General features: G+C 31.8%; 1 protein-coding gene and 1 pseudogene across 2 annotated transcripts; both read right to left on the bottom strand.

Annotated features, from left to right (window-relative positions):
- Nucleotides 1-5,309: 5,309 nt before the first annotated feature.
- On the bottom strand, nucleotides 5,310-9,055 carry LOC114731065 (nucleolar GTP-binding protein 1). 2 transcript variants are annotated; one of them, XM_028918196.1, is made up of 3 exons: nucleotides 8,956-9,055; nucleotides 5,927-7,986; nucleotides 5,310-5,608 (listed from the first exon to the last, which is right to left on the bottom strand). In XM_028918196.1, the coding sequence occupies exon 2, from the start codon at nucleotides 7,970-7,972 to the stop codon at nucleotides 5,939-5,941; it is 2,034 nt and encodes a 677-aa protein (XP_028774029.1). In that variant the 5' UTR covers nucleotides 7,973-7,986; nucleotides 8,956-9,055; the 3' UTR covers nucleotides 5,310-5,608; nucleotides 5,927-5,938. The 2 variants fall into 2 exon arrangements, with proteins under 2 accessions (XP_028774029.1, XP_028774030.1); XM_028918197.1 differs by having other exon boundaries at nucleotides 5,931-7,986.
- A 3,517-nt stretch (nucleotides 9,056-12,572) lies between these two features.
- On the bottom strand, nucleotides 12,573-13,414 carry LOC114731043 (peroxiredoxin-2B-like; annotated as a pseudogene).
- Nucleotides 13,415-14,330: the final 916 nt, after the last annotated feature.

Genomic DNA, 14,330 nt, shown 5'->3' with positions numbered 1-14,330 from the left:
AAAGACAGTATCTTTCCAGAGTCAAATGGTCTAACCCCACGTTTCGTCTTTCTCAATAAATTTCAAACCTAACAGATACTTTTTTCAATTTTACAAGCGGGCCCCTCTGCCCCCAAACGGTGCCCATAGGCTATAGCTAATAAGGTTGGCGTCCAACCATAAACCGATCAACTAATAATGTTTTCCATTAACAATAGTTCAAACAGTTTATAAGCAAGTTTTTAGCTCTTGATTGATCAATGTTATTGATGGAGCAAGCCATTTCTTCGGAAACTGTTTGCCGATAAGGGTGCTGTGGAATGTTCATCACTACAAGAGACAAAGGTTATCAGAGTAGCAGCAGTCTTTATTTTTTTTGGATGGATTTCAATAGCAACTTTAAACCCTAACAAGGGACTTTAGACCTTAGGTTTGAGAAAGCAGAGTTCTGTTTTAGTAGTAGTCGACAGATATCCTGCAAATGCATTAAAAATTGAAAAAGTAACAGATTTTTCGCTTGGCAATCCCAACTCTTTGACCGATTGTTTCTCGTAGAAGAAGAATCTCCCAATCTTGCAGAAGACGACTCCCAATTATAAGGCTTGTTTGCATAATCACCAGATGCAAACTGCAGAAACAAAAACAACAAAACAACAAACATTCAGCCTGTTTTGTAAAAGGTTTTGAAAGGATAAAAGTAGCTTATATTGGTATTGCAAAAATATTTAAAACTTATATTTATGTTGTTGTTATACTTCTCTTTATATATTTTTTGTGCTTTTCAATAAATTTTTAGTTATTTAATTTTAATACTATCTTAAGTGAAAATAATTTTTAACAATTTTTATAATATTTTTAATTGTTAATATTATTTTTCATCTTATATTTACATAAATTATGCATAGTATGTTATCCAATTAATTATGTAATGTTATTTGGTTCAAAGTTTTTCACGTTACTATGATTTCTAATTTAATCTAATTTAAATATATTTTATTCATTAAATATAACTTTTATTGCAAAATATTTCAAACTTATATTTATGTTGTTCTTATACTTCTCTCTATATATTTTTTGTGCTTCCCAATAAATTTTTAGTTATTTAATTTTAATACTATCTTAAGTGAAAATAATTTTTAACAGTTTTTATAATATTTTTAATTGTTAATATTATTTTTCATCTTATATTTACATAAATTATGCATAGTATATTATCCAATTAATTATGTAATGTTATTTGGTTCAAAGTTTTTCACATTCCCATGATTTCTAATTTAAATATATTTTATTCATTAAATATAACTTTTTCCTATTATAATAATTTAAAATTATTATATTTAATAAACGTCATTCCCATTTTGGTCATTCTATAAACTAAACTTACTTATTTAATCATAATCCAACTAACTTTTTTACTTTATAAACTAGTTTTTATAAAAGTTAATCTAAACACAGATCACATTACCCAATATAACTTTTACCAAATTTTATTTTTTTAAAAGTCAGATTAAAAATGAGTTACTTTTTCTACCACTAATCCAAACGGACCCATTAAATTGTAGCTTAATCATCAAATAAGAAGCAATGTTAATACTATATGCTTTCTTATTTTTCTCAAAATAAAAAAAAAAGATAATACTCCAACGGTCCTTAATATAAAACCTATTAACTAATTTAATTAGATTAAGGAAGTTAAGCAAGTTAGTTAATTATAAGAAATATAATATGCTTTTTCTAAAATACCATAATCATCTTTCCTTAATATCCTCTCTTCCTCTTCTTCTTAATTATGATTGAGGGAGTATCCATAAGAGTAATTTAGGAAAAATTAATAAATATGAAAAATATGTCTTATATTTAGAACCAAAATCAACTCAACAATTAGGTCTTATATTAAGAACCAGAAATAAGTAAGTTGGATCCCAACAATCCGTTTCGAAGTCAGCCAAATTAGAAGGATAGAAAGAAGCATATAATACAGTAAATAGAGAAATGGGGGATTAAAACCCAGAAAAGAAAGGGGTAAATTCAGAGTCCTCTGGTAATGCATGTGGAGAAGATTTGGACGGAAGGAGCGAATGGACCCATGTGTCGTCTGTGAGGGCCTCATGAATTTCCAGTGATGATGCAAAGTGGCAGAACTCGGATCCCTAGCACATTCAAATGTATGTAACCATTAAGGCCTTGTCTGAATCTGCACTCTGAAATGGGTTAAGCAGGTTCTTCGTATCCCCCAATTAATCACGAAGGGGAAAGGACGATACAGAATTATAAATAAAGTATATATGTGTTTTTTAAAAGAAAAAAATATTGTATTCTAATTAAATACTAGTAGTATTTTTATACTCTCTTGTTTTTCTTTTTATTAGAGATTAATAACTATATAAGAAATAAAATATATAAGAAATATTTTTTTTATGTATGTCATTGTTTATAAAAGACAAGTAAGAGGGAGAAAAGATGAAAGAAAATATAATAAACGTTTTAATTAATGCAATATATAAAATTAATTAGGAACAAAAATGATAACAAAGTTAAATGTTTAGACAACTACAGTAAGATCTTATAAAAAAAAATCAACGCAATTTAGATATTAGAAATTTTATTTGAAGGACCAAAATCAAAATAAAAGAAAAAACTAAAAATTATATTAACCCTATTTTATTTGTCATGCAAATTTAGCAAAGGTAGTCATGTTCCAGCATTGGAATGCACATTTCTGGAGTGTTTGGATAGAAACCAAACCATGGTTTCAGAAGTGCTTTTACGGATTACGAAGTAAATATGTGGAGGAGATTACCTCGTTTTGTGGAAAATGCTTCTGAAACTATGGTTTTGGGTTTCCCAAACACCCCCTTCAATTTTTTCCCCCTCAATAAAGCATTACATACAAGTCAATATACATGAAAAGATCTAAACTGTTCAAAGGTTAACTACGATCCCTCTTAACTGTCAAAATATCCCGAGCTAGTCCTATGACTCCACCATAGTCGGCAAACTTGTGATCCTGACATTGTACTTTGATGCCAAAATTTGTTGGGGAAGTAATCACGCGTTGTTGTTTTATGAATCAAAAGCTGCTCCGAAGCAATGACAGCAGAATGAACCATTTACTAACTCTCCTCTTTCTTGAGATCTTTAACTGGTCCCTGAAAAAACACAACGGCAAAAGCATTAGAAAACTGTTCATTATTTAACTTTTTCCTCCTGACCTTGAAGATACTAATAAGCCATTCTTGTTCTCCATTGTTAATATGGGGATTTATCTGTAGAGATTTGGAGATCTGGACTCTGGGGAGTCTTGATAGCGGGAGGGCATTAAACTGTTTCATTAACCTAATGCATTTAATGGTAGTATTAATAACCTGGATTGGATCAAAAGAAGCAAAGAACCATGATTATGTAGTTTAGAATTCCTTGCATTCCACAGACAATAATGTCCAACACACATAATAAGTTAGTTTATTAGGCCCCAGCTTCAACATTTGGAAAATCCAATTCACAAAAAGTTGTTATTTTATTGGCAAAAAAATATTAGAAAATTTTCATGAATTTTATGAATAATTAACAGCGTTGGATGCTTTCTCAAATCATGGTTTTGAAAAAAAATCTGACCATGATTTTTTATGAAGCTAATTTTTTCTACCTTTTGGGTAGATGTGGGAAATGGGTATGGCTCTGCAGGGTTACGAGCTTAAAAGAACTGATCCTACAGGGTTTAAGTTTCAAAAATACCCAATTTGTTAGATTCGGCCTTTAAGCTAACGGGTTCTAGACCGGCCAGCGGCTTTCGACCTGTTTAGGAAAAAAAAAAACTATTTTTCATATTTCTCTTTTTTTATTTTTTATCGAATGATTAAAACAAACCAATAAAGTTATTAATAAAATATACAAATATGAATAAAATTAAGTCACAGATACAAAATATCGTCATATCTAAATATCTATTAACAGCTAAGAATATCTAAAACATCCATCAAATAGACAACAACATCCAAAAGTTTTATCAATACTACAAATGTGTAATAGACAAACACTATTATTAATTTTTGAAACTTCACTGTCACTATAATCAATTGCTCTTCTTAGTGATTATGTTCTTCTTTCGTAATAAAAATATCAAGTTTTTTTCTTCTTATGGGAATTTAGTTTTAAATTTTGTACTCTGGCGATTATTTTTCTTGAGTTTGAAAAGCATTGTTGTTGAAACTCATAAATTTTTAATTCAAATTATAGAATCACAAGTTATATAAGTATAAAAATACTCTCTTATCAGATATATATATATAGTTTAAAAATATCAACACATATAGTATAAATCAAATCATTATTAAAATCTAAATTAATTCATTTTTTAAAATTAACCGGACAAATTATTGTCTAAAACCAAATAAATCAAACAATTTTGTGAAATTTAATTTCAAAATGATAATAATAACTAAATATTTGAAATATCATTAACAATATAAAAAAATTAATAATATTAGAATTACACAAAAAAATTAAAAAATAAAATAAAATAAAAAGGGCCTAAACAGGCTAACCCTCAATCGTGTAGGGCTAGACTTGTTAAGCCCTCAACCCTACAGGACCGATTCTTTTAAACCTGTTTTCCATTTGAAAGGGAAAATTCTAAACCCAACCACCAGGCCCATTTCCCAGCTCTACTTTTAGTTGAAAAGCCATAAATTTATCAACATATGTATACATATTAATTACTAATTAATTATATAAATAATAAATTAGTTTTGCACATGTATATGTTATTTATTATTCACAAATGTTTTAATAATCCGCACATAAAAGGTGATTTTTTTTTTTTGCCAACACATAAAAAAGTGATTATAATAATAACTATCCAAACTCATTTTTATCACAATTACTTTGTTTTCCCACAAATCTTATCCTACCCAAGAGTGTTTAAATACCTCCAAAAATACTTTTTAATAATATTTTCACAAAAATCAAGATAACACTCTTTTTATATACTTAGAGAGTGTTTGACAACCCTTATACACACTTTAAAAGTGTTTTCATACAAATTCTGAGAACTTCTATCATATATTTACTTCGCATGACGTAAAATCATTTTTAAAACTATAGTTTGATTTTTATCCAAACAGCTTGCTTCGTAACATAAAATCACTTCTAAAACATGATTTGGTTTCTATCCAAACAACCCCTCAATTTAGTCTCTAGAATCACTTTTATGGAAGTTATTCTCCAAAAGCTAATCCAAACACCTTAAATGCATGAATAATGGATCTGATTAATGAAGCAAATGGAATTAATTTCAACATACTCAAAAGGGGTATCATGCTAGGTAAAAAGGTATAGAGCATGTACAAGAGGTTTCAGTAAATTTGTCATCACAAAATTTTAGCAGCAGCTGGGAGGCCACGGCCATCACACGGTCTCAAATTGTACAAAGCAAAGGAGAAAACTAGGAAGCAGGGTAAAATTACGCGGGATTAAAAGACATCCCCCAAGAAGCTTACATTACAGAATTTGAAGCTATTGCTATAAATAACTCGTCCTTCAGTAACTCAATCCAAAAACAATTTGGCCCCAGTCACTAGCCATTCCCAGAATCGGGATACCGTCTCGAAGAAGTGCAAATCAACCTTGTCTGCAGAAAATTAAAGACAAAAATTACTCACAGAAAACTAGTCAATGATATAAAACCTGACTAAAGGGACAAAAATTAGTGATGCGACCGCCATTAAAGAAATGCCGAGGAACATCGACTAGTGATAAATTTCATCTCAAGCTAATGTCTGATACTTGGAAAATTGGTTGTCAAGGGCTACATGAGAATGGAACCAAAACAGATGCTCAGGAAAGTCAGTTTATCAATGTTCAAGAATTACTTTTGGGAGGGAAGATGGTACATTAAAATGAAGCAAGCAGGCAATGATGACAAATAGAAGATAATAAATCACATCACTTACTATCTCTTTCACCGTCTTTGTGTTTTTCCAATTGAACGCTTCCCGGAAAACAAATGCTTGGGCTTCAAAGTAGGAATAACTCTATCAGCTTCTCCACGACGAGCATCCTTGTTCCTCTTCTTGACAGATTTCTTTGCAAGTTTTACTGCCTTGATCTTTTGAGCAGAATCCTTCAAGCCCTCACCAGGCACGAATTCAGTTGGTGGGCGTGAAACTGACCTGGACCTTGATCTAGATCTAGTACGCTGCTTCTTGCTGGATGAGTCAACATCTATATCCATCACATCCGCACCATCAGCACCTCTGCCTTCAGGAGATCTTTCCCTTTTCCTACCTCTCCTAGAAACAGATCTGCTGCGTGCTCTGTCAATGGCCAAAGAGGGATCAAGCCCCAAAGATGACAGCTGCCTTCCCATTCTTTCTGTGGTAAACTTCCTGTCCTTGTCATGTTTTCTCGGAACAACTGGCCTGCTCTCCGCAGTACTCTTTTTCTTCCTATGCTCTTGGATCAGCAGGCTTTTCTTTTTTCTTATTGCAGCTAAAGCTTCCTGTTCCTCTGGAGTCAACTCATTTCCGTCTATCTCAAAGTCATCGTCTAACTCCTCGGCCTGTCTTAGCCCGTCTTCCCTTTCCAATTCTTCAAGCCTATGCAGGATATCAGGATCAATGAAATCATACACATTGTGTCCCTCGAAAATTTCTGGCAGTACATCTTCTTTCCATTCATCGTTAGCCAAAATATAGTTCTTCCGCAAGTTTGCTGAGTATACTCCCGCACCACCATTCTCATTTTCCAGATCCTTTTCAGTTGTTCTCTTTTCCTTTTCTGCAGCTTGCCTAGCCTTAGCCTCTAAGACTGCTGGGGGAATATAAGGCGGCCTTTCCTTCTGGTCACGTGGTTTTGGAACTGCAACATGAAATCTATTCAAGCAGTCATTTATCTTTTTGGATTTCATCTTTATCTCCACCCTTTGATTCAACAATCTTTCACATGCGGCATTTTTTACAGCAATTACACCATCTTCTGTCAAAGTACTCATGGTCAACAACACACTTTCATCATTTATGGGCTCACCTCCTTGACCAACCAGAGTCTTCAAGGCCTCAGCTTTCATCTCCATGATCAACTTCCTGTCTTCCTCAGATACCCCTTCAAGTGGCTGCAAATCAGTTTTATTGCAGACTACTATTAACGGCTTGTTCATAAACAGAGATTTAATGCTGTGAAATAGAGCTGCCTGCTGTGCAATACTATAGCCACAAGATCCAGATATGTCTAAGAAAAACAATATAGCAGCCCGCAAATGAGCAAGGGCAGTAATGCTGCACATCTCAATAATGTTTCGATCTTCAAAAGGCCGGTCCAGAATACCTGGTGTGTCAATTACTTGGTACCTTAGGTACTTGTAGTCTGTATGACCAACAAAAAGTGACTTAGTAGTGAATGCATAAGGCTGCACATCCACATCAGCTCTTGTAATTTTGTTGATGAATGAGCTCTTGCCAACATTAGGGTAACCGCAAATCAAGACAGTCCTCGTGTTTGGATCAATTGATGGGAGCCTTGCCATGTGCTGTCTCACCTGTTCTAAATAAGCCAAACTTGGGCCAATCCTCTTAATCACAGTGCACATACGGCCAAGAGCAGCGACCTTCAGACATTTACATCTATATAGGGAATCACCATACTTCAATAACTTCACATAGTCCTTGCAAATCTTCCCAATAAGGTTTCTAGCAGTATTAACTTGTCCAAGTGCAAGCTTGTAATGGTCCTTGTTGTAGAGTACATGGAGGAGATCACCATAGAATGGGTGAATATCATCAAGCCGAGGGAACTCATCAATGATAGTGGAGAGTTTTTCATGAAAATTTTGTTGAGTATACTTTACTTTGCGCATGTAAAATTGACGGAGGCGGGAAATCTTATATCCTTTATGCACGACAGTTGGTGTTTGACGCTGAGTGCGAGAAAGGATTATGTCAATGAAGTCCTTCCCGTTAGGTACTACAGTTATTTTCTTGAAGTTATATTGCACCATCTTTACGTAGCAGCCTGTATCAGAAACACCAATCAAGTCAATTTCTTTTCAAGGGAAAGCACTGAAGGAAAAAAAAAAAACATAGAACAGATATCACATGCATCATCCTCTAACAATCGAAGCAGCACCCATACAGAAGGAAGGGAAGATCCGCACGAATCGAATCAAAGTAAGATTCTTGGGTGTATCATGGGGTGCAACCTGAGTGGTGCAAGGAACTGAGAATTGGAGTGCGATTGATTTTTTTTTTTTTATAAATAAAAGGCAAAGTGATATCATTAGGTATAATAATGACATAGAACAAACAGACCATGCAGTAATTCTCAGTTTATAAGACAGCTTTAATTAGTACAGTGCCATCTGGAAAAGTGAATAGAAAGTTGCATATAGCTTGTTAAGTAACAAAATATAGAATTTTCACACTAAGGATACAATACATTAGCCATAGCCTAATTCTATAACAAGTCATCATGAGAAGGAGGAAGCATATGAGCTGATACTCTGCTCTTTAGGAAAGTTATATAAAGAAGTCAAGCAAAACAGAGAAAAATCAGATTAATCTTAGGTAGGTTCCAAATCGAGGATAGAGCAGAGGGAAAGCAAGCAGCTGATTTGATTAACGGCACATGTTTCGAAACCAACTCTTCCCTCCCCTTCTCTATTTGCATCAGTCCAAACTTAACCCAAAACGATGGTGAAAAATAACAAGAAGAAAAGAGGCCAATAAGCCAACATCCAAATGCTAATGGGCATGAAAGAAAGGAGAAACAAAAGCTTAAAAAATCAATCTTTAGAAGTCATTAAGGGGATGATGAGTAAACATCCAGGCTATGAATTATTGCGATCGCACGGAAACATATCTATGGAAATTATAGACTCAGTTGAAATGGGCAACCCAACAACTGGAAACACATACAAATTTGAAAAAGAAGAGGTTAGCATTGATCGCAAAGTGCAAGGGATTAGGTTTGTAGTCAATTTACCGAGAAAACTTGCAGTATGAAAACTTTGGAGATGGGAAGTTGGGACTTAGGAGATGAGAACGCCGCTCGCGAGTGAGGGCGGGCCTGGGAGTGAAAGTGACGACGGATGAGGTCCGAAAAACCTAAAGGCACTAATGTATTAAAATTATGTTTGTCTTTAGTGGGCTCCATCGCTCCCAATTCCCAATCCCATCTACCTGAGGCTTGGAAAACGGGGATTATTTGATCTTCCGCCTCCATCAAAACTCAAAAGTAATTAGTAAAAAAGGAAAAATTGCACTGAAATAAAATACTTAAAAAAAAAAAAAGTCTTTGAGAATCCTGAAGTATTAAAGACTTGATTGCAATAATTAAAAAGACATTATTGCCCCTAGTAATGAAAAAGAGAATTCTTAATACGCAGTGATAATTGTCAATATTACTGTTTTACTTGTCAAGTTATCTGATAATATATATTTCAAAAAATATTATTTCAAGTTACACAATGACAAGTAATATTAACATATCATATGTATTAATACTTTTTTGTCATAATGTGGTATAATATTGTTATTAAAAGTCAATTACCATTTATATATACGAAATGATGAAATCACCTCTTAATTAACTCTTCACATTATAAGTGATAATTAACTTTTGATAATGACATTATACCACATTATTTAAAAAAGTATTAGTTCACAGGATATGTCAATATTACTTGTCATTATATAACCCTAAATCACATTTTTCTAAACTTATATCGGCATAAAAATTGACAAGTAAATATGCAATATTGACAACTATCACCGTCTACATTTACAATTATTGTGACTCATATTAACAACTCTCTTTTTAGCACTTTTTTATTATTAGGGGCCTAAATTTGTAGATATTAACCACTTTTTATTGTGTGTGTATATATAATCTGGTTCAAATATTAGAAGTGGCGCTCTAAATTTATCACAAATGAAATTCAAAATTAAGAACAATTGATGTTATCACATTTTTTTAATCTTTATCTTTAAATTAATTTAGATTGATTTTATTTGATTCATAAAGTGTAAAATATAAAGTACACATCAAGTATATATGGTTGGCAAAAAAAAAGTATAGTGTGTTGTTCAATTATCAATATTTTCATATATACTTTTGTAAAATATCATAAGATGAATGTATTTTTTTTTAATAGTTGGGGTCTTGTAGACCAAATGACACCAAATAAAAATTATAAGTTCAAATTCCTCTATAAAGTATATAATTAATGCATCACTGCTACAAATAATATCATTTTCGTCACCTATTTTTGTTTGTTTTAAAAAATAAAAGAATATGGGTTTTTAAACTCGTCTGTTAAAAAGAAACAGATGAGTATGGGAGCCCATACTCATCTGTTATGTTGCAATAGATGAGCATGGGCTCCCATACTTATCAGTCATGATCAATAGATGAGTATAGATTCCCCATACTCGTTTGTTTCTCTTAAGAACAGATGAATAATATTTTTTTCAATTCAAATTTCATCTTTGCCGCGTACAGATTTGAATATATCCCAAATATATACCTTCTCTCTTCTTCTCTCTCCTCCATGTGCAACAAGCTCTCTCTTACTGTTCTTTAGATTTCTACTTCTTCTCTTCAGCGCCGATGCCCAAGACTAAATTTGCCTTCTCTCTCTAACCAGTAGCTCGTTGTCTTCTTCTTCTCTCTTCTCCCTCTTCTTCTCTTGTTCTTAATCCATGTCATCCCAAGACTAGGAGTAACGTTTTCTTCCACGAAAGTTGCTATTCTCGTCCAATTTAAGCTTGTTCATAACACAAGGTAAGTGGCATGGGTGTGTCTTTTATATTATGTGGATTTTTGGATGCTGAAAGGAATTAATGTAATTATTTGTGGGTGTGTATGTTTTCTATTTCAATTGATTGTTGTAAGAATCACACTTAAGAATTATTCAACATTGATTGGGTTACATTTTGATGATTAAAAAGCTTGCTAAACTTGTTTAAACCTTAATGCACATAAGGTGTTTATGAAAATGTCTGAGAAAGCAATTTGATTGGAATATAATAGTTAATTAAGTATTTTCAATGTTTAATCTTCATATTGAATTTTAGAAAGCTTTAAATGCTATTCAAACTTATCTACTATATAACTTTATTTTTGTTACTTTGTAAGTAGATAGCGTGAGGAGAAGTGTGTTTCAAATTATATTAAAAAGCTTGAGTTGAATGTTACAATAATCCTAGTTAATATTACAAGTACGCTTGAAATTGATTTTTCGTTTTGATGCTTAGTTCTTGTTGCTTAACTAAATTGTGATGTCATTAGATATTTTGGTTTTAAAACTTACTTATGTTATATGACTAATTTATGTAAGTTAATTAATTAGAATGTTATTTGTTTTAAATGTTTTGACTCTTAAAATTGTGGATTGTGTGAATTCTACTTGCACAGAAGAAATATGATTTGGTTGTGCTAAATTGCTGTTATTATTTGCTATAATCTGTTTTAGTTTTGCTGTATATATATTTTTATAATTGCAAATTGAATAAAAACCAACAATATGCAAATTTCCACTTTTTTTGTTCCATTTTAAAACAGATGAATATATAATTATTATCTATGTCTTCTCTGTCAACGTCTCCACTAAAACAAACGAAAAAAAGCCTTCAAAACATGCAAAAATAACATACTCCTCCAGTCCTTAATATAGGATCCAATTGGTGAGTTGGTTTTGGTCCTAAATATAAGACCCATTTCTCATATTTATCAATTTTCTCTAAATTACCCCTATGGATACTCCTTTAACCATAATCAAGTAGAAAAAGAAAATGAGGTATTAAAAAAGATGATTATGGTATTTTAAGAAAACATTTCACATTTCTTATAATTAACTAACTTACCTAACTTCCTTAATCTAATCAAATTAGTTAAATGAGTCTTATATTAAGGACCAGAGGAGTATTTTGTAATAGGGCATGAGTATAAAAAATGTAATTTTTTTTACTAAGGAAAAAATGTAATTAGATATATAAAAGTTTGATATAGTGTATATTTTCTTGATACCGAGTGTACAATATAGGGTATGTTTGAAACAGGATGGGGTAAGCATTAATTAGATCTCAAAAACAAAAAAAGTAACTGCTAACTTCTGACTGTTGTCCTTAATGTCCATGGACATCTTTTTTCCCCCTAAAATATCTCTATTAATTATAAGAAATTTTTTTCAATGCATGTTATTAGAGAAGGTAGTTTAGAAGGTCACCGACACATATTTGTTGTAATTACAAAATGTAACTGATTTTTTTAATCTCTTCAAATTAGTTATCTAAGTTTTATATTAAGAATTGAAGGTAATATTTTTTAGCCTAAATTCATGTTAATTTTTATTGATAAGTAAGTGTATCTTATAAAAAGAAGGAACACGTCATTTTTTTCAAAAAAGAATAATAAATAACAAATAATATCCCCGGATGAATATAACATAAACGGAAACTGACTTGACATCATAACCTAATTATGAAGAACTTCCTAGTAGCTAGAAAATAAAGAAAACCTCATCTTAAAAGGGAAAACACCTAAACTCATCAAAAGAATGAATAACTAACTAATAAAATTATTAACAAAGTGAAAATAAATTAAAGAGCTTTGAGAATTTCATCTGCACTGGATACAGTGAACTCTCCTCCTTCTTCAATAATGGCAACCTTAACCTTAAGACCATCCACCAACAAAGCAAACCTCCTTGATCGAACACCAAGTCCAGCTTCTGTAAGATCAAGCTCCAAACCTAAAGCTTGTGTATATTTCCCCATTGCATCACTCAGAAACTTCACATTCTTGTTCTCTGCAAATGTCTTCCCCCACGCATTCATCACATACCCATCGTTCACTGTCCCAATCACACAACAACATTCAAATCATTTACTCATTAACATGTAAATCTTTCTAAGAAATTTTAAAAACGGGTAAAGGTATGTTCAAAACCTTGATCTTATTTCTCAAATACATCCAATATTTGATATTATTTTCATGGAGCATCCAGAACTCCTATGTTTTTTTATTTGATATTATCTTCAGGGTATTAGATGCACATCTGAAAAATAAGATCAAAATACTGAGGTACCTTTACCCTTTCAAGGGTGTATGTGTAATACCACTAATGCAGATAATTTCGGCTACACCCTTTGTTTTCAGCTCATCAGCTTTCTCCACAAAGCCAGGAACATGCTTCAAGCTGTGCATAAATTTTCAGTGAGTTAAAGGTTATGAATAGTAGGGCTAGATGGTAAAGATTAAGATTGAATATAAGTTAAATGAAAAACCTGCAAACGGGAGTGAAAGCACCTGGAACCCCAAAGATTACCACTTTCTTATTGGCAGCTAGACTGTGAATAGAGACATTTTCAACCGTGTTTTCCTGATTGATGAATGATAATGTGCCGTCTGGAATCTAATTTCCTGCCGCTATTGGAGCCATTTTAGAAGGAGATAATGAACCAATATGATATTTGATCAACTTGATTTGAGTATTATAGCTGATGATGATAATGTCAACCAAAGGTATGAGTTCTATATATAGAGGACTACCATGTCATCTTTTTGTGATCAAAGAGTTGTTAAATCAAATAAATAATCTCAAATGTATTGATTTCAAATGAAAGGTAATCTTTTGGCAATTTTAACTTTAAGTTTTCAAGGTATTCTTATTCCTGAGAAGTGACAGATTCTATTAAATTCATTGGGTATTTTAATTGTATCGTTTTGAAAATAGGGAGATATGTTCTTTGGTTATGAATTTTTTTTTATAAAAATAAAATCTTATTAGTGAAAAGGAAAATGTTTTCCATGTTTAAAAAAGAGTTAATATAATCTTTAGTCCCTCAAGTTTGCTCTCATTTTGGTTTTAGTCCCTCAAATTTCAAATCATAAGTTTTTGATCGAGTAAAATTGTCCAAGTTTTTATTAGATTATAGGGATGTTTGGGTGGAAACAAAATCATGATTTTAAAAGTGTTTTTACAGTGTACGAAGTAAATATATAGAGGAGTTTACTTGGATCTGAGAAAAAGTAAAAACACTTTTCTAGTAATCCAAACACCCCCTGTAAGGGCCAATGTTTTCAATAAAAAAAAAAAAACTTGAAGGACTACAACTTATTATTTGAAATTTGAACGACAGAAACCAAAATGAGAATAAATTTGAAGAACTAAAATTTGTATTAACCTTTTCAAAAATTATAAAATATGCCTTTCAATTTTCCAAATTAAATATTTTGTTATTACCTTTTCAAAAATTATAAAATATGCCTTTCAATTTTCCAAATTAAATATTTAAATGTGACGTTTGAGCTCACGTCATTATGAGAACAAAACTATTTAGATATTTTGATTTGAT

Source organism: Neltuma alba, unplaced genomic scaffold (genome assembly GCF_004799145.2).
Source record: "Neltuma alba isolate B1F8T4 unplaced genomic scaffold, ASM479914v2 tig00012799_pilon, whole genome shotgun sequence".
In the NCBI taxonomy this organism is placed as follows: Eukaryota; Viridiplantae; Streptophyta; class Magnoliopsida; order Fabales; family Fabaceae; genus Neltuma; species Neltuma alba.
Note: the sequence above shows the minus strand (reverse complement) of the source record. Positions and strands in the feature narration are given on the sequence as shown.